This window comes from Rhineura floridana, chromosome 5, assembly GCF_030035675.1.
Source record: "Rhineura floridana isolate rRhiFlo1 chromosome 5, rRhiFlo1.hap2, whole genome shotgun sequence".
In the NCBI taxonomy this organism is placed as follows: domain Eukaryota; kingdom Metazoa; phylum Chordata; class Lepidosauria; order Squamata; family Rhineuridae; genus Rhineura; species Rhineura floridana.
The window spans coordinates 151,899,474-151,927,066 of record NC_084484.1 but is presented as its reverse complement, the minus strand read 5'-3'; the positions used below and the strand labels follow the sequence as shown (position 1 = coordinate 151,927,066).

The window sequence follows — 27,593 nt, the reverse complement described above, 5'->3', positions numbered from 1 at the left end:
GGCCAAGAGCCCGAGACCCCTTTGCCTGTCTCTGGCCGCCCCAGTGGCACTCGCCCACCCGCGTTTGACATCCACACGGCCCTAGTGAGGCAGTATGGGTGTAACTTGCTTCCCTCCCTTGGTCATAATAACAAGCCTGGCACCGGGGCAACCAAGCGGCCCCGTTTCCCAGCAGCTATGCCTCTCTGAGCTGGCTTTCTCCTCCCGGCTGCAGCTTTTACGCCCCGGCAGGAGAGAAAGTGGTGGACGGACTCTCGGATTGGGAAGCAGCTGGACTAGCCACCTGGCATGGAGTCCGCAGAGCGTGAGGCCGGGCCTCTCCTCCCACCGATCAGTGGCACCACCGCGGTACCCGCCTCAGCCCCCTTTGTCCCCCCATGGAGGCCCCGATCAGCTCGAACGGCGCCGCCGCCGCCTGCTGGTGAGAAACCCTTTCGCACTTTGCTCTGAGGGGGAGAAGGGCGGGCCGTGAGGGATCTAGAATGACCATTGTGCGCAAGCGCGAGGAAAAGAACATGAGCCTTCCCTACCAAGAAGTTATTTGCCCTCCGTTCCTTGCCAGATGACCTATAACGGAGGAGGGGGGGGGAGGAGCAAGGAGCAAGGGATGTGGGAGGCAGACTTAGGTTGCGTTGAGTCGGGGTGGGGAAGAAAGAGATTGCTTTGATTTATGTTATGCATAGTTAGAATGCTTAGTATATTAATATTATGTATAGGCGGAGTGTTTGGAATATTGTATTAAAATATGCAATCTAGTAATGACCAGTTTACTTGAGATAGATCATAGTGTTGATACCTCTCTTAGAAGAACTAAACCTTTGAGAGCCAGCGTGGCTAGAGTGTTGGACTAGGACTGGTAAAACTCAGTTTCAAATCTACACTCAGCCATGAAGGTCACTGTGTGATTCTTGGGACATTTTCTCACTCAGACTAGCCTACCTCACAGGATTGTTGTGAAGATAAGATGGGGGAAGGCTGCCACGACTCCTTTTGTCCAACACATATTAGCATATTTAATTCTTTTAAATATATGAAAGTGTTGTATGACATAATGCTTTTCTTTGAGCCTGGGCTAAAGATATGCCTACATATGTGTGTGCCTATGTCATCCATCCCAATCCTGGAGTGTAAAATAATAAGGGTACAAAGTCCTTTAAGTGGCACAATGGACTCAAACCCACTATTACTTCTTATCCATTGACCTTCAAGGTTGGTGCTGTCCAGAAAAGTTGCACCAAATGAATTCCTGCAGGTCATGCATTTATAGACCTGGAAAAGTTGAAAAGAATCTTAGAACAAATGGATGACTAACCTAGCATCTTTTATTTGCTCATTTACACATCTTGCCTTGTAGACAACAAATAAATAAATTTGGTAAAAAATATTATTTTATTTAAAGTATATTGTATATACATAATTGGCAGTCCATCTATGGGCATAATCCAGAGCTTTTTTAAATCTAATTGATTTACCGGGCTCAATTCAAGGTGTTGGTGTTGACCTTTAAAACCCTAAACGGTTTTGGCCCAGTTTATCTGAAGGACCACCTCCAGTATCATCAACTAAGCCGCCTCACAAGATCAGCCACACAGGACCTCCTCTCGGTCCCACCAGTCAAAACAGCTAGGCTGGTGCGGACCAGGGAGAGGGCGTTCTCGGTGGTGGCCCCCACTCTCTGGAACTCTCTCCCTTATGATCTTTGACATACTTCCTCCCTGACGGGTTTCCGTAGAGCTTTAAAGACCTGGCTCTTCAGGCAGGCCTATAATTTCGGGATGGATTAGATTGCTGTACTAATCAGATGTTTTGATATCAGTTGTATTGTATATTGTAATTTGTATTTTATTTATTGTATATTGTATTTTAATTGTTGTTGTAAGTCGCCTAGAGTGTCCGTATAGTTGGACAGATAGGCGACTAACAAATAAAATTATTATTTTTTATTTATTATTCGAGGATGAGACTTTAATTTGTATTTTTTTTAATTTTTGGAAGACACACAAAAGGATTTTATTTTATTTTTTTGGACCACTCTCACAGTTTATCTTCACTGTTACAGGGATTGTTGTGGGTATAATTCAGGATTGGCCCTCCAGATGTTGTTGGATTCCAACTCCCATCAGCTCCAGCCAGCCTGGCCAACAATCAGGGTTGATGGGAGTCCAACAACATCTGGAGGGCACCAGGTTCCCCACCCCTGATATCATTCCATGGCTGATATGAGAATAAGCTCCTGCAACTTTGATAAGAGACAGAAGTTGAGAGGTGTACTGTTTCTTTAAATCAAATCAGAATGGATTCTGAATGTTGCTTTGTAAAGGTTCTTTGTACAGGTGAAGTGTCAGTTGGCTGGTTCTGAGAGAGAAAAAGAAATGCAGAGCTGGCAGCTTCGTGAACTGGCTAAACTGTAAGACTTTTTTTTGTCTCTGTAACGATGAGATAAACTACATGTGACGATAACCGTGCAACTAGCTGCTGCATGGTGGTTGGTTTTTTTTAAAGGAAATGCTATATGCTGGGAGAGGCCATCTCTATCAGGTTCACCTCATGGGAGATGGGGGACTTTGCCCCAATGGTGGTCCTGATACAGATCTTACCCACTCATCCTGATGGCTGCTATTTGCATTGGGATCAAAATTCCCATTGGTGCCAAGACACTTTACATAGCTTTGGGGAAGGAGTTCAACCATCATTTTTTGTCATTACTGGTTAGTAAAAAAAAATCAACAGAAAAAACTAGGAAGTGTTTAGAATTTATAGCACTCACAGCTACTGTTTTTAGTAGGCAGAATAAAGTGGGATCCTTATGAAACGACAATGAAACACGATTTTGTCTTTAAACCTGCAACAGACCCTGATGCAGATTGGTAAGATTATACCGATTTAATTTATTCAAATCATTCAGTCCTTTGTAGCGACATCTTAAAACGCCTTTGTTCTTGATTAACTATGTATCTTCAAACATTAGCCTTCCCATGCTGTATCAAGCAGAACTAGAAAAGGAGAGGGAAGATTTAAGACTGAATAAAGTAACATGTAGTTTGGCCTGATAACTGCCACATGGAAAGAAAATTAAAAAATATTTTACCTTGGAGCCCATCTAATCTGCCCTGGATGAGACTAGCTCCTGTTCCCTTTATGGAGGGTTGTCAGTTTCTGGTCTGGAAGGGTTCCTGTGTGGCTTTAACAGCTATGTGGCAGATGGGGGCTTCTGCTGTCTTCTACAGGTTTCCTTGCCACATGTAGCAGAGCTTGGAAAAGTTACGTTTTTGAACTACAACTCCCATCAGCCCCAGCCAGCATGGCCACTGGATTGGGCTGATGGGAGTTGTAGTTCAAAAAAAGTAACTTTTCCAAGCTCTGAATATGCCACCCAAAATAGCACAAGGAGCTGGCAGAGCAGGGATATGAAACCTATGGGCCTCTAGACATTCTTGTTCCAACTTCCATCAGCCCCAGACAGCATGGCCTGTGGGTCAAAGACGATGGCAGTTGTAGTCCAACAACATCTGGAGGACTGCACGGTCCCCATCCTGATGGTAAAAGCTCTTCTTTCTGCCCCTGCCCAGTTCCTGCCTATTCCTAAGTAGTGCTCAATTTCCTTGATAATTTCATATCAATATTTATTTTCTTTTTTAAAAAAGTACGTAACAAAAAAGTGCCATTACAGTATTGTTATGCGTCCCCATTTTCACGAGTGGAGAGAAGCTTCAAGAGCAGCGCTACCTGGGTTGACTGCCTTTCAAAGAGAGATCACTGGAGACTTATTTTGTAATATTTGGTTTATTTACAAATATGCAAGTAGAGCATAAGTCAGGCTTTCCCCAGCTTGATGCTTTCCAGATGTTTTGGACTGCAACTCCTCAGGCAGCACAGAGTTATAATCCAAAATATCTGGAAGGCACCAGGTTGGGGAAGGTTGACATCAGTAGCTTCAGGCCGCATAACCACCCAGAGTGATACTCCGACCCACAGCAATCAAACAGAAACATCGCAACAAAATATTTCTGCAGATGTAACCAAAATGACATACAAATATCGAGAATATTAATATTGCTCTCAAAAACAATTTTTAAAAAATATGCTTATATTCTTTGGGTATTTTGTTTTTGCATTGCCCCTTGTGGGACTGAACCTGGGGAGAGTTGTTGAGGGTAGGGGGTTGACTGAGCATATAAAGCCTTTTCTCTGGGATCTGAAAAGAAGAAACGAGCATATCTTTTAGACACAGCACATGCATAAGATGTTTCAGCTTATATTTGGCTATGGTTTTCCTTGTACTGGAAAATAATACTAATAAAAGCAATATTTTTAAAAAACAACAACAAAGCAATCAGCAGTGGAATAACAATTAAAGTAGCAGAAAAAATGTTATCAAAGACCTATCTGAATAAATAGGATTTTGAGAACTTTAAAAAATAATAATGTTTTGAGAACTTTCTAAAAAAAGAAAGGAAGCCCAACAGATCTCCCCCAGGAAGGAGATTCCAAAATTGTGATCCTGGGATCTGCCAACCAAATGTTCGTCTCCAGTGGGAATGGGATATGTTAGAAATATCCAATGCAGTCCACTCATAAAGGCCTCCCTTTCTCCCCTCCCAGTAGCAAGTTTCTCCTACGAGTCTGTACCAATAATGCCAGAGTTGTCAGTGCAGAAGACTTAATTCCAAAGGATTACTACAAGATGTTAATACATTGCTTAGGTCTGGATTATTTTTTTTACAGTGCTGAGCCTGCTGTGGCCAGTGCTGGCATATGGGTGGAGAATGGAAGGAGGTTCTCAAGCAAGCACAAGCAGGCAATTGTCTGTTACATTCTTCCCCCTATTCACTGAGTTAGGCTGCAATCCAATACACATTTACCTGGGAGTAAGTCCCACTGAACCTAGTGGAACTTACTTCTGAGTAGCCATGTATTGGATTGTAGCCTTAGTCCTTGATGAATCATATAAAGATAAGAAAAAATGAAACAATCCCATTGTTTCTCCCATTCATTACTGTGTCTTTACAACAGGAGTGGGAATGGGTAGCACTCCAGATGCTGTTGGACCCCAATTCCAATCGTCCCCTGGTTATGCTGGCTTGATAGGAGCTGAAGCCTAACAACAGCTGGAGGGCCACAAGTCCCCCATCTGTGCTTTAGGATCATCTGTGAGCTGCGAGGGGTGGGGAAGCTGTGGCCCTCCAGATGTTGTTGGACTCCCAACTTTCATCAGCCTCAGCCATCATGGCCAATGGTCTGGGGCAATGGGAGTTGGAGTGAAGGAACATCTGGAGAGCCAAAGATTTCCCACCCATCTTATCTAGTCATCACATCTAGCAGATTTCACTTTTACTTTCACTGCTCCCTTTCCTCCCATTTATATTTCCTTCCTTTATAGCAGGTGTGGGAAACCTTTGGCCCTGCAGATGTTGCTGGACCGCAATTCCCATCATTCCTGGCCATTGGCCATGCTGGTTGGGGCCAATGGGAGTTGAAGTTCAGCAACATCTGGAGGGCCAAAGGCTCCCCATGCCTGCTTTATACCATCTCTCCTTGGAAATGCTTGAGGGAGTCTTTTTCACCTCCTGACAGTCAACCTCCACGTTCAGGGGGTGAGGAATCTGTGGCCAGATATTGCTTGGCTATATCTTCCATCACCCATAAGCACTGACCATGCTGACTGGGGCTGATAGGAGCAGTCGTCCAACAACATCTGGAGGTCCACAGCTTCCCCATCTCTGCTCTGAGTCTAACTGCTGTTTGATTCTGTCTGTCCAGGAGCATTCCAGAAAGCTCTGATTATCTGATGCTGCACCTGATACTACACAATGACTTACTCTAGTAAAAGTTTTTTGTCTTGTATGGTGACTCACTGCTGCCCGCCCCCACAAATTCATTGCTGTAATATTAGCAGTCATTTGAGTGAAGTCATAGGGAACACAGAAAGAGACCTGGCCAGACCATTAGTCCATCCATTCTGCCTACTCTGATTGGCAGCAGCTCTCCGGTGTCTCAGGCGCAGGTCTTTCATGCCATCTGATCCTTTAAATTGGAAATTCCAAGAACTGAATTTGGGACCTTCTGCATGCAAGGCATGTGTTCTCTACCACTGAGCTATGGCCCCTTTCCTCAGATCTCCTTGTCTCTGGTTCAGTCTCATCTGCTTTTTCCCATCCTTCCCTATGGAGGAAAGGCCTCCGCTCAGTGGTAGAGCCTGTGCTTTGCATGCAGAAGGTCCTAGGTTCCATCCAGGTAGGACTGGGAAAGACTCCTATCTGAAATCCTGGAGATCAGCTGCAAAGTCAGCGTGAAGACAATACTCAGCTAGATGGACCAATGATCTGAACAGGGTGACACAGTTTCCAGTGTTTCTGTATGTTTAGATAAATGAACCAATATTGTATTTTTTCAAGTACGGTGCTTAAAACAGGAGCAGAACCGGGTGAGAGATAACTAATAGTTTAAAAGTGGTGGCCATGACTGTATTTCATTGTCATCTCAATTGTTTCTTGCAGTTCCAGAGCAAGCAAAGGATGTGTCATTCCCTTTCAAATAGATGAACCTACTGGAAGGAATATCTACAGAGATGAGTACTGTTGGAAGCCTTATTCCAAGGCAGAACCGATACGAAGTGGCTCTGCATCAGGAATAAGGAGAAACAATCCTCAGCCCGGGGAAGTAAGGAATGTAGTTGTTTCCCTTAACATTTTGTATGTGATCTGTATTTTATTTTTGTTTTGGATGCAAGGACCTCTTGGAGGATGTCTGATTTTGGGACCGTTCCTCAAAGAGGCTTGCAGGGGAAAGGAAACACTCAGCAGCCAGAAATGCACAGGTCAATCCTGTTACTCAGAACAAAAGTTTCACCTGAGTCCAATGAGACTTGCCAAGTACCGTATATGCGCTAAAAGCCATTTTCCTTCCGGGGGAAATAGCAGCCGTGGGGTCCCCAATCCAGATTAAAAACCATGTTTGTGGCAAAGGGTATGACCTGCTCTTTCCCCAAACCACAATCCCAATCCAGGTTGGGCCGAGGGAGCTGCAGCGAGTGCAACCCCCAAACACACAAGGGCCAGTCAGATCCTTAATGTTTCATCTAATTTGGCCTTAGTAAAATTTGAATTAGAAACGTACATAGAATAGGGGTAGAAACACACTCACTGTTCTGCCGGTTCCAGTGTGTCTCCACCTCTCTCTTCCGAAAACGGGCACACAGCGCTAGTCAAACCCTGCCCCTTTTTACTATAAAACCTGGTGGGATCAGCTCAAGTGTTTTTTTTTAAAAAAAAATCTGCTTCAGGACTTCCAGGAAGGGTGACTTAGCCTGTGCCTGCTTTTGAGACGGGCTCCTGCCTCAAAAGAAGCTTATTCAGATATATCAGTCAGATTTTTTTTTTTTGACTGATTAAACTTCTCCCGGGTAGGGAGAAACGAAGAGATTAACCTCAAAGCCTATTTTTGTTGGGACGACCAGATCTCATTAATTTATGGGACGAGGTCCAGCCGACGAAGGTGGGACGGATTTTCAACAACAAGCTCTATCTGATAAAGCGAACGTTCATCTTATCTTCTAAGAGAGAACGCACTAACAGGCAAGCACCCTTCTTTCTATATTTTTCTTTTACTTGACTTAAATTGTTGCTGTTTAAAAGAGATTTGCCAGATTGATCGGTTTTTGACATCTCACTGGGGAGCCATAACTTCTCTCTGCTACTCACTAATTAATAGCCTATCTCTGTTTTTGTTGCAAAAAGCTGTCCTGGATTTGCATTCTAAAGATATACACAGAAGAGGGATTTCTATTCCAGATTTTTATTTTGAAGAATATTATATTGTCTGAGACTACTCTCTTTTTGGTCTATTTTATTTTGACGAATCTGTTTCCTGACGACCGCCATTAATTGTTTCGATCCTGGGAACTGCATTTTGTTTACTTAAGCATGGAGAGATAAGGCTGTCTGCTCTGTTTATACTGTGATGTCACCAAGTTTGGAGTATTAACCCAATTGTTGCTGAAATAAGAAGTGGTTTTCCTATATTTTTCTTTTAAAATGGCAATTAAGAAAGTGGCTGAGAAGCTGGAAATAACTATGTTTCAGAAAATAATGGATGAGATTGAGATAACGAAACAAAACCTGCGACAGGGTTGTAAGGAGCTGAAAGTTGAATTGAGTAAAATGAAGCAGGAGATTAAAGATATAGGGGTCCCTGTGAGAGAGGTGACCCTGGAAGGGGTCCCTGTGAGAGAGGAGACCCCGGAGATTGGAACAAACGTGGAACAGGAAAAAGATTTGGAGTCTATGGACTTTAGAAACAAAATCTATTGTTTGGAGACACAGGAGATTAAAGACATAGGGGTCCTTGTGAGAGAGGAGACCCTGGAGACTGGAACAGGGGTCCCTGTGAGAGAGGAGACCCTGGAGACTGGAACAGGGGTCCCTGTGAGAGAGGAGATCCCGGAGATTGGAACAAACGTGGAACAGGAACAAGATTTGGAGTCTATGGACTTTAGAAATAAAATCTATTGTTTGGAACTCAATGTTATCTCTGAAGAAATTAATGAAGATTCTAGAGATAAAGTTATCAATGGCATGGATAATCTTCTGGACTGGAATGATGTGATGGAGCCCAATATAGAGAAAATCTATGGAATTAACTGCAGCCATGTGACAATGGAAAAACTTTCAAGAGATGACCCAGTGTATTTTGAAAAAAAGAACAGAGATATGATTTTACAGCTGTATTTCAGCAACCTATTCAGAATGGATGGCAAGAAAATATTTGGGATAGAGGTAATTCCCATCAGACTCTTACTATATGACTATGGCTTTGACAGCAAGATTATTATGGAATACTGATAATGGAAGATTGGATACTGAAATTACTGGACTTAACAAGACTACTGAAGATGGAAGATGGAAAATGGAACTAATAGGGATAATAGAACAATGGCTACTGAAATTACTGAACCTAACAGATTCTGATGTGATGGATTAATTGAAATGTTTATTTTGACTATGGTTATGACAATAAGATTATCATAATTAGTAATGAGATGGATTAATCGATATGCTTATCTGGAAAAAAAAATTGATAGATATATTTCTTAAAGAATTGAAACCTCTCTTTGACTTTTTGTGGAAAGAATAAAGTAATGTTTATGAGATTTGATGATTAAGTAAGATAACTACTGGAGGAAAGTGATTTTATAATATGACTTAAGAGACAGGATTGTTATATATTATAGACTTATAACTGATTTGATCTTTGACAAATGGGAAGTCAATATTTTACTCTTTATTTTTTATTTTTGTTTTTTTTTTCTTTTTTTCTTTTTGTTTAACTATTTTTGATTTTGTTTTTTGTCTTTGAATGTTTTATGATTTTGTCTTGTATGTTTTATGAAAATCTGAATAAAAATTATTGGAAAAAAAAAATCTGCTTCAAAGTGATTGCGCAACTGATCGGCAGATCAACTCATTGCCCCTCCAGGTGTGGCTCATGGAAACTCTTTGATCTGGTGACTAGGGTGTTTACACCCTAGGTCTGCAGTTCAGTAGCAGGGCACATGCTTTGTATCCAAAAGGTCCCAGATGCAATCCCTGACTTCTTCAGGTAGGGCTGGGAAAGATTCCTACCTGAAACCCCAAAGAGCTGCCGCCAGTCAGTGTAGACCACCAGTAGCCAACATGGTTCCCTCCAGTAGCTGTTGGATTATAACTCCCATTACCCCCGGCCATTGGCCATGCTAGCTGGGACTGATGGGAATTGGAGTTCAACAACTGCTGGGGGGAACCACACTGGCTATCCTTGGATAATATTGAAGGTTTAGGTTTATTCAGTGTATACATTGCTTCCCACTAAATAAAGCCCCGAAGCGATTTACAACCCAAGTAAAAAATGCAATAAATTTCACATAAACTTGATTACAAACAGGTTTAACAGTACAATATCATATCATTGGTGCTGCCCAAATGCTGAGGACAACAAAAACATCTTTGCCTGGCACCAACAAAAAGAGCAGGTTGGCCACGCTGCCCTTCTTGGGAAAGGAGCCTATTTGTTCGCGCCACCTTCCAGGCCTCCCTTGGAGGTGGCACACAAAGAAGGGCCTCAGATGATGATCTCAGGGTCTGGGCAGGTACAAATGGGGAAAGGTGGTCCTTCACGCATAGTTGTCTTGAGCTATACAAGGCTTTAAAGGTTAAAAACAGCACTTTGAATTGGGCCTGGAAATAAATTGACAGCTGTTGAAGTCAGACCAGGACCGATATTATGCCTTGGACTACAACCTGGGAAACCAGAGTTCGAATCCCAGCCATGAAGCTCACTGGGTGACCTTGGGCCAGTCACTGCCTCTCAACCTCATGAAAACCCTATTCATAGGGTCGCCATAAGTCGGAATCGACTTGAAGGCAGTACATTTACATTTTGTTCCAGTTAACAATTTAGCTGCCATGTTCTACACTTGAATTAAATGGACCAATGGTCTGTCTAGGGAATCGCTCAGAGGAAAACGTTTGAGGTGTGTTCTGAAGCATGCTGCTTGTTCATATTAAAGCATAGTTTGTTTTAACTATGTTTTAGTGTGATGTGCAAACTGGGTCAAGAGACAAAATGGGTACAATGAAGAAGTGGCCATGTTCATAGGTATTTTTTTTAGAAATAGGAAAATTAGTGTATTGAATGCCAGAGCACGTTAAAGTAGAAGAGCAGCTTATATGAAGTACATTTTTTTAAATCAGCATTTTCATATTCACTCTTTCCCCCCCCTTTCTACATTGTTAGCGTTTCCTGATTTGGCAAATGCCCCGGGAGGAAACACCATTATCTACAGAAAGCTTTTCACCTTGGACAAAACCTATTACTAAAAAAGAGATTGAGGAAGTATTAAAAAAGCAGTATAAAACAGCATACGCGAGAGATTATTTAGGGATACAACCAGGTGAGGACTTTCGCTTCTCCTTACTTTAAAATGCTGTAATAAAGGTCATGTTGTGGTTCCTGGCTGTGTCTACAACTGAGAATAGAAGATATGTGTTTCACCCAGAGACATTCTGCAGCCTGGCATGGAAGGCAGCATTTAACTTAGGTCGCATCCACACCATACATTTAAAGTGCACTGTGAGGATCCCACCTCTGACCACCATCACCAGGTCCCTCCAGTCAGGATCCTCGGTTTTATTTGTTCTCTCTCCGGCTCTAGCACAGATCTCGCAAGATCCCACTGCTAGGCAGCACCACCAGGCACTCCCTGTTTCACAATATTGCCTTAGGACTTTGCCTTAGTCCCCTTCTGGCCTATTGTTACGTTGTGTCTGGGTGCACTTGCAGGCCACAACCCCCTTGTATCTTTGTGCCTGTAAAGCATACAGCCCTGGGTTGCCCTGGATATTTGATGATACACTATCTCTTCACCACTGCCACCATTTGATACTGTTTCTCCGCCTTGGTAATTACCCTGCCCTCCCTTCTGGTCTGTGTAAACCCCAGCCAAGGATCAGGCTTTTGGTAAACCAAGAATAATATTTATTTTTAAACACCAGGAAATAACAAGATTACTTTAGGTATATTTAACAAGCGTATGGTTTCATATAGTGTCACTCTTTATGTTTCCAGTCATATATAATCTGCCTCAATACCAGCCAAATATAATCCAACCCACAACCAACTCCAATCCACACTCCACAACCAACTGACCTTCTCTCAACTATCATCCTCTCATTTATACCTTCAGCCACTCAAACGCTCAGCCAATCATCATACAGCATTCTCCAGCATTCTAGCCCATGTACTCCCCCCTCTCACTCAATCCACTTACCATGTATACTTTAATAAACCTGCACTTACCATATTTACAGTTATCAAAATACAGGGGCATCACATGCACCACTTTAACTGGCATGGCTTCCCCCAAAGAATCCTGGGAACTGTAGTTTGTTAAGGGTGCTGAGAGTTACAATTACAGACCTACAGTTCCCAGCACCATTTTCAAACTACAGTTCCCAGGATTCTTTGGGGGAAGTCATGACTGTTAAAGGGCTACAAAGGTGCTTTAAATGTACAGTATGGATGTGACATTAGATTCTATATATCTGCCTGTCCTCCTATGCACAGAATTACTGCAGTGGTAAACAAATCATATGCATTCCCAGTTCCTAATACACTGGGTCATCCTAGAGGCCAAATGAGACGTCCATGATCAGATCTCTCAGGGCATTTCCAGACTATTGCTGTTTTCAGGTGGGATTCCATCACATACAGTAAATTCAGGCTACACAATTAAAGCTGATTGGCACTGAAAATGGATGGAATAGAGTAGGCAGCCTGAGTAAACAAAGCAATGCAGAGCTGGGCGGACTGTCCTCCTAAGCCATGCACAGAGCCACAGAGGGACATGGTGGAGATATGCAGGCAATGGACCCGTGGGGATCCTTGAATAGGGATAGGAAGAATTATGCCCTCAATAGTCTTCTAAAACAGTAGCTAACTCAGCTCATTGCCACATCATTACAAAACTGCCTAAAGCAAGCAGAGATCAGTTTAGTGAAGGGCATAGTGTGTCAGACAAGGCAGCAGTGGCCAGTGTGGTGAGGCAGAGCTGTGGAGCCATCCTCCCGATGTGGGCATCACTACAGCTTACCTAGACAGGGCTGGGCTAGTGCTTCTGTGTAGCCCCACCCTTGCCCCCACCCTGCCCCATCCAGGTAAGCTGTAGTGAAGCTGGTGCTAGGAGTTAGCTCCAGTTTTGCTCCTCCATGCCAGCTGCTACAGAGACTAGGACTGGAGACACCTGTGTTCAGATCCTCCATTCAGTCCTGCAGTTCACTGGATGTAAGGGCTGAGCCACAGACAGGTGTGAGAGGTGAGCCAGGGAGTCAGCACCAAGGACCTCAGAGAAAGAAACCAGAGTAAAGAAGACCGTTTTGCTCAGACAAGACTTCCCTGTCCAGGAGGGCTCATTGGGCAGGTTGGATGAGCAAAGCCAGACAACAGCCTACTTCCAGAAAGATATTCTAACTTGCATTTCTGATGCCTGACCACATGGGGAACAATGTGGGGACCACAGAAACGAAGGCACCTGGTTCTAGCTGGGGCAACTCCTGACAACTTGCAGCTCCTGACATCAGGTGTTCCAGCCACTGTCTCTCGGCCTATCTTCCTTCAGTATTCTGATATACCAGGCTTGCATAAAACAGTGGATTTTTTTTTTAATAAGTGTGTGTTGCACCTAGCCCCACTGGGCTTCGCCAACGGAAGTAGGGAGCATGATGATAGATGGCAGCCAGCAAAACGTTACCACACTTTAAAAGAAAAGAAAAAATCCACACAGTGTGCTTAAATTTGTCCACAGTTCGGTCATATGTGATTTTATGTTGGATATTTTTTCTTACCACATTATCCTTGGATTGGGAAAATACGAATTAAATAGGAAAGTGCAGGCTGCCCCTTGAATAAGGATAACGTTGCGTAGACAGTGCGAAAAACATGCACACATGGGATCTACTTTAAACTACCATGTGTTCACAGGCTTGGTGACTGGTCTGCATTGAGAAGACTAATGTAGCAAAGGACTAACAGCACAGTTCTATATCTGTCTGCGTAGAAGTTGGGATGGAAAGATCTGTCAGTTTCGGTTCTCTCCATTTCTATTTTTCCAGGCTTCAATTAAGTTCTCCACATTTCTGTAGCAATTTGCAGATTTTTGAAAAAAATCCTCATGAAAATTCTCCAAAGAAGAATTATTCAGTTTCTCTTAATAAACACATTTTCATATGCAATTTTGATTAATGTACACATTTTTGCAAACAATTTATCCTAATATAATGCATTTTGTATATTAGTTTCATCAATATATTCAATTTTATGCACAGTTTCCCCTAATATATGAATTTTTGTAAACACTGTTGGACTGGAGAACTGCACTGCAGAATTTGGATATATGCAGATTTTGAAGGATGGTTGTGTTTCAGTTCCCATATTGTTTCAGAAAGTGTGGATTTGATAGATTCAGCTTTAAATGCAACTTAATTGAATTTCTCACCCCAACCCTGTTTAGAACTAAGCCTCATTGAGTTCAGTGGTATGTACTCCTATGTAAGTATTGTTAGGACTGTAGATTAAATGTGATTTTTCATCCATGTAAAAATTAATTTATTAGATCCTTATGTTCACTGTAGCATTATGGTTTCGTCTTGCAGGTGCTGCAAAAGAGGGTGCTCCTGCTCCTCCAGACTGGAAAGTGTTAGTCCCAAAGCCACCAGACACTGAATTCAGGCGTCATTACCAGCCCCAACCCCATGCTCCTGACTTACAGGACTATACTTGGAAATATGGATGTAACGCGAAGCGCCATATTCCAGTGAAAGGCGCTGGTGAGAATATCTTTGGGTGTGACAGCTGACAAAATGTTGACTTTGAAGCCTATACACAACTTTTGGAATTTGGTTCATTGAACCCCATTTTCTTGCAATCCTAGGCAGACAATACTCTCAAGGTCACCTCTGTTTACATATTTGAATAGGGATGCTGAAGTTTCCAAAGAAAATGAAGAAAAAAAATTATACCCCAAGAGCCACTTTGACCCATCCAGTAGGCAGTGTGGGAGAATTAGAGTTAGTGTGGAACACTGGGCGACCTTGTATTTCCAACATCAATTATTCAATAGCTTTAATAATCATCATCATATTGTTACGCTTGCCCCACTTCTCTGAGTAATGAGAAGTTCCAGGAGTGCAGCACTTTACCAAGTTTGGAAAGTTTTTTTTAATATTTGAGTTTATTTATAATTACATAGATTGAATACAGCTTGACATTCCAACAGACAGCCAAATCCAGTGCCCCACATTATAGCTCCAGAGAGAGGCAGCCCCCCACAGTAAGGCACTTTCCAGAGCTTACTGTCTCCCTGCCTCTCTCTTTCTCTCTCTGTCTCTTAAAAACTGCAGTCGGTCTGTCACACTTTCCAGCAATAGCTGCAGTTTTTCTTGTTTCTTTTTACACACAGGCCTAGATGATATAATCCTTATCTAGGAGCGGGAAAGGTATGTATGCCTTTGTCCCACCCAAAAGATTGGAGGAAGATCCAGCTAACTATTGAGCACAATTAGCTAACAGCTTTTCTGACAAAGGAAAGTTATGGACCACTAGATTTGACCAACTTTAACCAAGTACATCTAGTTCCATTAACCCACTCTTGTTCCCCAATCTCACAACAATATTCTTGATTGACATATTCCATAGCAATAAGTGGGGTGGGAGAGGTGGGGACATTAACTGTTTTTTATTAAATGGAGCTATCCACTCACAACCTTTCATTTAACTTAAAGCACACTTGTGAGTCCTATGAACCACTCCTATTCTTCTTTACTAAAGAATTTTAAGAGTTCAGTCTCCCCCCTTTGCTTTACACTCATGTTAGCCCTGACCCAGCCGTATAGCTCCACATATAAAGAAAAATGGAAATGGACTGCCTTCAAGCAGATTCTGACTTATGGCAACCCTATGAATAGGGTTTTTATAGTAAGCGGTATTCAGAGGTGGTTTACCATTGCCTTCCTCTGAGGCTGAGAGGCAGTGACTGGCCCAAGGTCACCCAGTGAGCTTCATGGCTGTGTGGGGATTCGAACCCTGGTCTCCCAGGTCGTACTCCAACACTCTAACCACTACACCATATAAAGAAGGAGATAGCTTTTCAGTGGAAGAGGTTTTACTAATGTTAGCTTTAAAAAGAGAGAGTGGGAGAGATACACTCCATTGCTAGAGTAACAAAATGCATACCCTTCAGAGGAGATTTAAACAAACATTACCAAAAGGATCACAAAAAGGGGGCATTTCTTAGTGAGATGGGATCAAAAGTATAAAACTTTCTTTAAAAACAGCTATGTAAGTGCTCCCCTACTTGCTTGATTCAGCAGAAGAACACTCGCTATCTAAAATATGTCTATTTTACAATAATTAAAGTGATATAAATTTATGTTTAGCCATGAAGGAAACACATTGTGCTACCACTAACAAACCTGGTTTTTCCTAATTGTTAATATGTATGTACCACCTTCCTTTTCCCAAGAAAAAAAATCAAAGGTGGGTTACATCAATATAATAAAGCATTATTATTCAGCAAAAACCATAAACAAATCCAACATATAACCCTAAAATACGCTTCATCTCTCTCCAGTATTCTCTCTACCTGAATGGGGTGGGGTGGAATCTAGCTTCCTCTTTAGTCTTTATACCCTCAAAAGTGACACATCGGGCAATATAGAATCATACAATATGGTGACTACATTCCACAAAGGACTAATAATAATTATTCACAATCAGAGGGAAAATTGTATTTTCACAGCTATATATTATGGCCAGTTTGAGTGCCAGAAAAAGACAAAAGAAGTACTATCCTGAGGAAAGAATTCTGGATTCCATACAACTGAGTAACAAGTGCTCTTTTTGTGCAAAAGTAATGCCTCAAAATGTGTTTAGTGTTATGTATTGTCCTGAGTGCATTATATCAGCAAGCATGACCATTTTTTGCTTCTCCAAGAGGCATAGTAATCTGCTAGCTGCCCCCATCACTGTTTTGGAAATAAGGGGCTGGTTCTCATGTAACACTACACCATGGTTTTAGTGCAGCATGCTGCAATCTGGTTCCTTTTGCATGTTTAAAACATGTTTTCATTAGCTGGCTAGGGTTGATGAGAATTGTAATCCAGAACATCTGGAGGGGACCAGGTTGGGGAAGGCTGGTTTAATGCCACATAGATGAGCTTCAGGAAGCCCAAGCAAAGCATCAGGTTCACACATTTCCCATCCCTTCCTCCTGCATGGCTAGGGTTGCCAGGCTCAGGGCCTGAGACTGACCCTGTATCTCTAGGAGAAGAGAAAGTCAGCCAAGTGCAGGTGTTCTTGCAACACTGTAATGAGAAAAACCACAAGGTGGAATTCTGCCTTCCCTCTGCACAACTTTTAAAGATACAGAAGACCTCTTGGTTGCCAGGCCCAGCCTCCAAGAGGACTTCTGTATCTTTAAAAGTTGTGCAGAGGGAAGGGAGAATCCCACCTTGTGGTTTTTCCCATTACAGTGTTGCAAGAACATCTGCACTTGGCTGACTTTCTCTTCTCCGAAAGATAGAGGGTCAGTCTTAGGCCCTGAACCTGGCAACCCTAATGCATGGCTAGGAAGAAGACTCCTAGTTTGAGACTGCGTACACACCATACATTTAAAGCACCCCCCCCCAAAAAAAGAATCCTGGGAACTGTAATTTGTTAAGGGTGGTGGGAACTGTAGCTCTGTAAGGGATAAACCACAGTTCGCAGGATTCTTTGGTGAAGGGGATGTGCTTTCAATGTGCTTTTAATGTATGATGTGTATGCAGCCTTTCTTTGTGAATCAGGAATTCTGGTTTAAACAAACAATGGTTAGTTAAACAAGACAACTTCATAACCTATGGTTTACAATAACCCTATTTGTTATAACTCTATCATTTGTTATAAACCTTTTGTTTGTTAACAGATCTATTGTTTGTTACAAACCCAGGATTCCTAGTTCACATGTAAAGCTAGGCAGAGATTCTTTGAAACTGAAAGTAATTGCAGTAAAAGTAATTGCCAGAGAGAAGGAGAGTGTGTGCAAACCCAATGATTTGCTTAGGTCGGGCTCTCTGAGTCTCATGCACATAAAGCTAAACCATTTTTAATTTTATTTTATGTATTTAACAAAATTTATATACTGCTTGATTGTAATAAAACCTGCAAGCAGTTTACAGGAAATATTAAAATTATTAGTAACATAGTTAAAAACAAGTAATTTAAAACATTTAAAAGATAATTGAAATGAACAGTAGACTAAAAAGAGATTTAAAGACATCAGCATCTACATTTTTTAGCATTATGTGCAAACCACCCCAATGATTATGAAGTGCATGTACTTTGGAAATGATAGAACTTTATTAACTAAGTCGTCGCCTTTGTGAAATGTTTGGTTCTCCTTAGCAAGTTGTGATGTTATTTACACCCTAGTACTTGTTAATATGCAAAGGTGTCATTGGGATACATGAATCTTTGAATACCACCAACAGAAATCAGGGAATATGAGCTATTGCCTTCTTAGAAAAGAGCCCACCAAAATTACACTCTGCTATTGTGGGCACTCCAGAATAGGAGACCACCTGAGAGGTATCCTTTAACGTAGTTTGAAATTGAATGGCCAGAACATTCCATAGGAAGAGCAGAAGAACCAGTGGCGTGGTTTCATTATTTCATCATTTCACATGATGTCTTTTATTGGCCTGTCTTCACAGTTCCTTCAGTAACATTTGCTCAAATCTGGAATCAAGAACATACCAAAAATCTGTCCACATACCAAAGAGATTTTGGGAAAGATTATTTCGAGATCGTATCAGTTTTGAATTCTCTAGACCCAGAAGAAATTAAAGCATACGTGGAAAGAGCTCCTTATCCTGGTAGGTGAGAGTGGAAAGTAATCAATTGTGCATAGGCATTGATGAAGCTAAAAATAGTTAAGACGTTCCGAATATCAAACCTTTTAATATATGTGATAAGAGTTCTCATTTTCCCATTTGCAGAGTTTATCAGATTCTGCTTGTCCAGCTAAAGGAATTACTTGACACTTATGAGGCTTACAATATGCAGTTTCAAGCACTATAGAGTCTGTGCCTGTGTTTGTCTACAGCAAAAACTGTAGGATCAGCATAAGTAGAATAACCTACTTGACCCAATTATTCATAATATTGGTGGCCTGTCCTATGTCCTGGCAGATTAGACTGATGCGATTGGGGCTCTGCAATAAAATGTTGTAGTGTACCTTTGGTGTGCGTACTACCAGAGCAGATAGGAAAAAAATGAAAGTTAGAATCAGGCAGGAGTCCCTGTTCTTATTTTAGTTCCTGAATATTTCTGAATATTTCCAAGTGAAACCAGTTTGCATGCCGTTTAGTGGAACATAAGGCTCTTGCGTGCAGTTGAGTGCTTGACGTGGCCTGGGAGTAAGAATTAGATTTAATTTGGACCTTTGCTGCAACCTGAGAGGCACTGGGGAGTCAAACCCGTTTCTGACCCACCTATGACCTGCAATATTAAAAGTGGACTACACTGCAGGGTTGAGCTAAGCTACTCTCTTAGCACAGCCCTCTAACCCACAGTAGGGATATACAGCACTTAACAACACTGCAGTGCTGTTGAAGACTACTCTCTGAGCCTAACTTGCAATGTGGGATAAAAGCAATGGATAATAGGGCATGGTTATTGTATGCTACTCTCAGCTTCAGGCTAATCCTCAATCTGCAATAGTGAAATAATACTCTGGATAACACTGCAGAGTTGTTGTAAACCACCTGCATTATTCTGTGGGAACTACACTGCAGGGCTGTCATGCGTTCAAGGTTCTGGTTGCAGTGTACAAAGCCCTATACAGTTTGGGACCAGGATACCTGTAAGATCGTCTTACCCCTTATAGACCCAGTAGATCACTACGCTCTGCAAGTGAGGGCTTCCTGCAGATACCATCTTATCAGGAATCTGTTCCACACAACATAGGAAACAGACCTTTAGTGTAGTGGTGCCTATCCTTTGGAATTCCCTCCCCCTAAATATTAGACAGGTGCCATCTCTGTTATTTTTTCATCTTTTTGGCACCTACTGAAGACCTTCCTCTTTCAACAAGCCTTTTAAGTAGAGACTTTAGCCCAGTCTGCGTCTGTGTGTTGGAAATGCTTTTTTAAGATGTTTTTAAAGCTGTTCTAAAAAGATGTTTTTAAAGATATTTTGATTTAATGTTTTTAAAGATGTTTTGTTTAAATATATTGTAATGTCTGTTTTTATGATGTCTTAGAGTGTTTTAGTGTTTTTGTTTGCCGCCCTGGGCTCCTACTGGGAGGAAGGGCAGGATATTATTATTGTTGTTGTTGTTGTTAATAATAATAATAATAATAATAAAATACAGTAGGGCCCACTCATAAGGCGGGTTATGTTCCAGACCCCCACCGAAAAGCGAAACTCAATCAATAAAATGGCACTGACGCCCGAAAAATGCTGAAAAAGCGGAACAAGCGCCGTATGAGTGGGGCCTTACTCTAATTGAAAGCAGCTGTATTAGCGGAACTCCGAAAAGCGGGCCGCTGAAAAGCAGGGCCCTACTGTAACAACAACAACAACACACTCTGTCCCAATTACAGCCAATGGACTTGGAATTTGCATTAGCAGACTTTTTAATTTTTTTTAAAACTTGTTTCACCCTAAATAAGAACTGAGTTAGAAACAGCACGAGCTTTTCTCTTTGCTGCCACCTTTTGGGATTTTTTAGAGGTGGTTGGGTGGGGAAGCCATACTGTTGCCTAATTCCAGCTACATTAAGATTTCATTTCTCCACTGATTTCTACATGTAGTTCTCACTTCCATCCCTGAGGACATTTAAAAATAGTTTCTAAGTGTGAACCAGGAAATGACCTATCCAGACAATGTGATGTTTCTCTCTGTACTTTTTGAGTAGCTGTATTTCTCCCTCCGTCTTCTTTTTCCAGATACTCCATTCCCCCTCCCCTGGTTCTCCCCCCCCCACTCAACAGCCAGCCAGCTTTCGATGGCCATTGAGCATGCTCAGTCTTCATTGGACTGTTTTGGTGTTTGTTTTCCCCCCCTTCCTCTTACAGTTTTTTCCCTAAAGATTTTGTGTACTTCTGCAAACCTTAGGGTTTCTCCAAGTCTGCTGATACATCCCTCTGTGTGTGTGCATGCACACGAATGTGTGATGTTGTGTTTGTGGCATAAATGTGAGCACTCTTGGCTGAAGATGGAAAAAACCAGAAACATGCATAGCCCCATGACAAATGGTGTGTGTGTGTGTTTGGAGTGGAGAGCCTTCAGAGCTCTCCCTACAGGTGCCTGCTGATGAGAGAGGAAGTGAATGGCTTGTGAGAGAGTGAGGGCAGATCCACACCATAGTATACATTTAAAGCACATCCAATGCACATCTAAAGCACACAACTTCCCTCAAAGAATCCTGGGAGATGTGGCTTTTCCCCTCACAGAGCTACAAATTCTCAGCACCTTTAATAAACTACAGTACCCATGATTCTTTGGGGGGAAGCCATGTGCTGTAGATGTGTGTTGGATGTGCTTTGAACTATGGTGTGGGCCTGCCCATAAGTGAATGGGGGGAGTATCAGTTGTTGAGGGAGGGAGTGAACAATTGGGTGCTGCTGGCTGGTGAATGGACAAATGAATGGGCAGTTTGCTGGCTAGTGAGCGAGCAAGTGGGCAGGCGCTGGCTGATGAGAGAATGAGTGAATGGACAGCTGCCAATTGATGAGAGCCAGCAAACATTAGACTGCTGGCTGCTGAAAGAGAATGAGTGATTGCTGCTGGCTAACCAAGACAGCAAGTGAGTGGGTGGGTGCTTTTATATCTGTGTGTCTCTTCTTCTGCCATTTCCCATCTCTTCATTCCATTCCCCATTCCACGCATTTCCCCCCAGTTTGTTTTTAATCTCAACAGGAAGAAAGCATTTGGTGGGTGCTGGGCATGCTCAGTCTTCATTAGGCTGTTTGAGGGGAGAGATTCTTTTCCATCCTCAACAAACTTCAAGGTTACCCCTGGTCTGCTGATACCTCCATCTGTTGCACTCAGAGAACAGAATCATAACTGGAATATTGGATGATGTGTCACTAGAATGATATCCTAGTTGTTCCCACCCAGGTGGCTGACTAGATCCAGGTGTACTTAGTGACAAAACCACACAAGGCATCTCTGTTTCCTCCCACTCAGTTTGACGTGATGTTTGAATTATCTGTGCTGTTTTGGTGACTATATACAGAGCCAGTGAGGTATTTTCCCCATCTCCCCTCTCCCTTCATAGGAAGTTTTCCTTTTCTGGATTCTGTCTCTCAGGCATTACAGGGTCCTACTCTTTTACTTTTTCTTTGTTCTGCAAAGATTGCCATATTTTCTTTTTTTCTTGAAAGAGGTTCTGTGCGTGGCAGAATCTCAGCAGGCTCCATTTTCCCCAACATGGAGATACAGTAACACAGGGATAGGGGAACCAGGGGCTGTCCTAATGTTGTTGGACTCCAGCTCCCGTCAGCCCTAGACAGCATGCTCAATGATCAAGGGTGACAGGGGGCTGGAGTCCAACAGTATCTGGAGGATCACAGCTCCCCCATCCCTGCAGTAGTAACAGGGGCAGGAAAGCTGGACCTTGTGGACATCTACCTCTCATGCAACTGCTAAAGGTACAGACCCTCTGTCAAGGAAAAAAAATGTTCCTAGCCTATTTTTTATTTTCCAGGTATTTCCTGTAGGAAGCGCAAAGCGATTTTTCCTGAAAAATGTATGTAACGACCAATGCTGATGTAATGATTTTCACAACTGTTGTCTTCTGCCCTTCTCCTCTCCTGGCCCCATTACTGACCCTCCCTTTTGTTTATCCCACCTTTCTGCCAGCCAGAGAGGGCAGGAGCCTCACATAGTGTCATAGCAGGTAGTGGGTGACAGGACTTGAGGAGTAACAAGGAAGGAGAAATTGTGGGGCTGCTCAGGGCGCATATACTTGTGATACTTTTAACAGTGAGCCCACTAAAGGCTCACTCGCCTCATTTTTGACAAAAATATCACACATACTTCAATCAGACTCACAGGAAACATGTTCTGGATTTCAAATTTGCACAGTGCTGATTGGCTGGCCCTTGTGTCAATCCCCAAGCCACTTTCCCTTCTTAAAGTAGAGCTGTGCAGAGCGCTGATTGACTGGCTCTTGTGTCAGTCATGAAGCCACCTCCCCCACCTTTCTTGAAGCTGTTGGTAAAGTGTAAACACACTCATAAGAAAGTGCAGAACCACAATGACAACAGATGCATATGTCAGGTGACTGAAGCAAAAACAAAGCAGACAGGCTCCCTAAAGTCTGGTGAGAGGGTTGAAAAGCGCTGGTGATGCCGGTGACGTTAGAGCAGCAAAGGTGGAGGGAACAACAATGAGCACAGTTCATCCTGCAGCAGCTCCTGTTTCTGGGTACATCTGTTAGTGATGGACCCACCATTTAAGTTGCTGTTTGGCGCAAGATGCTCTCACTGGGCTGTCCTCCCTGAGTGCTCCCACCTCTTTGCTACTGTTGCTACTGCTCATTCATTTGCATCTCCCTGTGGGCTCAATGTGCACCACGTCCCCTAAGGAAAGGACAACCATACAGAGGTGGTTTTTTTTTGCTTTTCCTCCTCCTCTCACGGCTCCTCTCACATGGAGGTAAACAGCCAGCAACAGCAGGGAGGAGGAGAGGCCAAGGTGGGCAGCTGTAGAGATTGACAGTGGGCCTCTACTGAGGCATGGGCCTCAACAAGTTCCCAATGATGCCAATCCCTGACACCAACCCTGCAGTCTATATCGGGGTTGGTAAAAGGTAGATCAGGATCTATTGACCAGTCTCTGGGTGATATCCAGCAGATCAGCAAGGATTTTTGCCTTCTGATTGTTTAACAAAAACAGCAACAAAATGACTCCATGTCCCCAGATTATACAGCTGAAATAAGAGCCAGTGTGGTGTAGTGGTTAGAGCGTTGGACTACGACCTGGGAGACCAGGGTTCAAATCCCCACACAGCCATGAAGCTCACTGGGTGACCTTGGGCCAGTCACTGCCTCTTAGCCTCAGAGGAAGGCAATGGTAAACCACCTCTGAATACCGCTTACCAGGAAAACCCTATTCATAGGGTCACCATCAATCGGAATCGACTTGAAGCTGAAATGAAGAAACCTGGGGGACAGGGACGGTAGATTTTTGTGAGATACACTGTGAGATCAGTTCAGTTCTGATACTCAAATACCTGGCATCAGAATTCTTTAATTATAAGTGTATTTTTTTTTGTACCTGATACATCTCAGGGTTCTTGTAACAAAAAACAAAAGTAAATCACATAAGCTGGGAATAACCCATCCTTGGTCTACAGGACAACAGGATTTCTGGTTAGAAGGGTTGCTCTTTTCACAGGCCTCCAGTGGCCCTTGTGGAGGCGCAAATGTTTTCAACAGGCTAACCAGGACAGCTAGACAGGATGTTAAATGTGTCTTTGCATTTAATGAGCACAGCGCTGGCTTATGGCATTTTGCTGTGTGAGATCCATTCTTCACTAGGTCAGGTGTTTACTACCTGAGTGAGTTACTATTCTGGGACATTTTTGTGTTGCGCCTTCATTCTCCTGGTGTAATGGATGGGTGGGTGTCCTAGATGGTGGGTTGGTACACTGGGGGCACAGGCACTTGGATACCTCTGCCAGTAGCTTAGCCACCCACGAGCCTTTGTTGACAAAAAAAGGGTGAGTGAATGACTGTGCAAGCAAGTAAACTAGTGAGTTATTTTATTTATTTAAAATATTTATAGGCTGCCTTTCCAAGCAAAGCTGCTCCAAGATGACTTGCATTATTAAAAAAAAAGTTCAAAATAGAACAGAGTTGCAAAATATATAAATACAAAATAATTTCTAACAGTACCCCAGTAAGTACTTGTGAGTCAGTGAGCAAATGAATGGGTGAGCAGAAGAGTGAGTGAATGGAGTAAGAATAAATGTAATTGAGTGAGAGTGAGTGTGAATGGGCACGAAAGCCCCAGAAACTCCTAAGAATGGACCACTGGGCAAAGTGGTGGTGGGGAGCACTCAGTGCGTTTGCCCAAATCTCTTGGCTTCATCCTTCTCTGGCTGCATTGGACACAGAGCTATGACTAGTCAAGCACAGAAAGGCAAACAGTTTTGGTCAGTGCCTGATTGAGCCTCTCTCTTGGGAGCACAAGAGATCCATGCTGAATCTGTCACAGGGATGGAAGGTAGCAGCGATTGGGGTCCTTGTTTCAGCTGAATACCAGTTGCTAGAAACCGCAGGAGGGGAGAGTGCTCTTGCGCTCCAGTCCTGCTTTCGGGCTTCCCATAGGCATATGTGAGAACATGAACACAATGCTGTGAGAACTTCGGACTACATGGGCCAAAGGCTCTCCTTATGTTCTTATGCTACATGACAGGGCCAGCACCAGACCACAGCCCCCCCTGCACATGCTTAAATACACCGGTGGCGCCACCTCTTGCATTGCCATGTCAGCACACATGCCTGCCACTACCCAAGATGAAGGCATGCACATAGCACACTGAAGCAGCAACATGAGTTGGAGCGACATGCTGGGGTGGCATCAACTGGAAGAGTGGTGCTCCCATGCCACAAGCCATGCTACTTACGGGTTGTGATTTGCTATCATGCCCCATGACCTGATGGTGGTGGGGATTGCAGAGCAGGAGCTCCACCTTCCCAGCCCCAGCCACAGGGGCCCTTGGCCAGTGCCTGATCTGGCCACTTGGTGGTGCTGGGCCTGCTATCTGAGGTCAGTAATACTGCTTCTATTTCAGCCCAGGAGACTCCAGGAGAGAGACTAGACCATGGGAGAAGATTCTCAAATATTACAGGCCTGAATGGTGGCAAGAGGGTGCTGGACACCTTTTGGGTCCAAGGGAAGCATGTTTATCAACTTTCTCCCCACAGCCGTCTGTTAACACCCTCATAACACTTGGGAACATCTCCTGATCTGAGGGGTTAAAGGAGGATGATTCCATCTGGACAGATCAATGGCGCTCTTTAAACCAGCTGAAGGGAGAATTTCTGTTGTTTCCCCAACCATACACAGATCCTTCTCACATAGTCATTCACACAATGTGCCAAATAGCAGTGGAACAGCTGCAGAGTAATTGACCTGACTGGACTCCAATCCAGTTAGCTCTTCCTGACCCAGCAAAGGAGGCTGTAGATAGGAAAAGAAAAGAAAGAATTGAGTAAACTGGGGTGGGAGTGGGGACTAAGGAGTGACTTTCCAGAGGAGAGGGGAGAAAGAGTGATTTGGGGGTGTGTAGGCAGGTGCCTGCTGCTTTCCCCATCTGCAGCCTGATCCGCAAGGTTCACTTTTCCTCATGGTTGGGCCAGCTCTGTGTGAGCTTTTTTTTTAATGCAAATATCAGCTACTTGGGGGCTTGATGCTTACTGAGATTGCAGCAGGTGGAGAGGAGAAGTTTAACCCCTTCCTCCCTTGCTATGGTCCTCCGCAACTGCTATTTGCATGAGGAGGTAATCTCCCATTGGTGCAAATAGCACCTTTAGAGGAACAATTTTAATCAGGACCATAGCAGGGGAGGAAAGGGTTAAAGTATGCCCCCCGTGCCACCTGCTGCAATCCCATCCTCCCACCCCACTATTTGCATAAAAAACAAAAGTACATGTTAAATGCAAAGATGCATTTAACATCACATCTGATTGGGCCCTTTGAGAACTCACCCATTTTCTGTTCTAATGTGTTATGTCTCTTTGGATTTTCTAACTTAGTGATACATTTTATTTGTGCAGAAAAACCCATCCTTCAGAACTTCCTTGACAGGGTCAGTGGGAACAAGAAATTCCAAAGGCCTTCCTCGTCGAAGAAGCCAGAAGAAAATCCCGTGAAATCTGTCTGAATAGCTTTCAGGAGAAAATTCAGCAACATACTAGGAAGCTGAATCACAATTGAATACCATTGTGGTCTCTCTTTATAGTAAACCATTTGAAGAGCTACACCCAGCTTTCTTATACTTCAGGTTTTCTTTTGAAATTGTAAAAGAATATATAGTACTCCCATCTCACTGACCCTGGAAATATAGTATGGATTCATGAACTTTCAAGATGCTGCATATTCTATGTATTGCAAATCAAATCCTTTTACCGAGTTAAAGTGTTACTGAAGATACAATCTCCCTGTCCTATTTTCATTCCTTGTTATAATGCTATTGCAATTTTGAGGAACTGATTTAAATAAAAATTAAAAGATAATCTTCTTTAAAAAAAACACAGAAGAGAATATTCATTCTAGCTTTAATTTTGCCTTCCTACAGGATCATCTGGATTTCAGATATTTTAACTGGAACTTTGACCCTATTAAATAAGTCAATTAAGCATATTAGTTTTACAGAGCAAGCCTATATATGTCTACTCAGAAGTAAGTCCTATTGAGTTCAGTGGAACTTACTCCCAGAAAAGTGGGTATAGGACTGCAGCTTTTAGCCAATTAACTAAGCAATTACATTTGCACATGTGTAAAAAATAATAGGAGCTCAAGGTACTTCCTTTTTTTGAGATTATATATATGTGTGTTGTTGAAGAAGCATCACCATCTCAGTGAGAAAGAAGAGAGATGATTGTCCTGTTAAGGGTGTTTGTCATGTGCAGAATTTATAAATATTTATATTAGAAATAATACAGGAAAAAATCATTAAACAGGGCACTTTTTAATATATCAGAGGTTTACTTTAATCAATTTATCTAACTAAATATTGCAGCTCTAGTTTTAATTACCTGAGTTCCCTTCCTCAACAAAACAGTGTTTTATTCCCCTGAAGTTTCACCTTCCCCCATTGCTTAGATAAGAGTCTGTATTTTGTTGTACATAAATCATGTTTGCTGCTTTGTAAACTGATCTGTTTAGGAACAGAACCCAAATAAACCCACCCCAGGGGCTGAAGGCTCATGAAGCAGCCACCTTGCTGAAGGTAAGCTTCTTTGGACCTGGTCAGCACCTGGATGGGATTCCACAGAGGAATACCATGT

At 42.7% G+C, this 27,593-nt stretch overlaps 1 protein-coding gene across 5 annotated transcripts; it reads left to right on the top strand.

The window, feature by feature from the left end:
* Positions 1-174: 174 nt before the first annotated feature.
* Positions 175-26,766, top strand: TEX26 (testis expressed 26). Of its 5 annotated transcripts, XM_061629565.1 has the most exons (8): positions 175-421; positions 2,783-2,867; positions 6,498-6,660; positions 10,771-10,927; positions 14,184-14,357; positions 18,279-18,440; positions 22,280-22,321; positions 26,361-26,446. In XM_061629565.1, coding segments are annotated over exons 1-8 (918 nt in total). In that variant the 5' UTR covers positions 175-288; the 3' UTR covers positions 26,363-26,446. The 5 variants fall into 5 exon arrangements, with proteins under 5 accessions (XP_061485549.1, XP_061485548.1, XP_061485547.1 ...); XM_061629564.1 differs by lacking the exon at positions 22,280-22,321 and having other exon boundaries at positions 2,786-2,867; positions 26,361-26,766; XM_061629563.1 differs by lacking the exon at positions 22,280-22,321 and having other exon boundaries at positions 26,361-26,766.
* The last annotated feature ends 827 nt before the right edge of the window (positions 26,767-27,593 follow it).

Bases quoted from the DNA above. Each gene is read 5' to 3' on its own strand.
- TEX26 (XM_061629563.1), top strand. From the start codon at position 289: ATGGAGTCCGCAGAGCGTGAGGCCGGGCCTCTCCTCCCACCGATCAGT. The intron at 422-2,782 runs GTGAGAAACCCT...TACTGTTTTTAG, and splicing joins GGCGCCGCCGCCGCCTGCTG to TAGGCAGAATAAAGTGGGAT. The intron at 10,928-14,183 runs GTGAGGACTTTC...TTCGTCTTGCAG, and splicing joins TTATTTAGGGATACAACCAG to GTGCTGCAAAAGAGGGTGCT.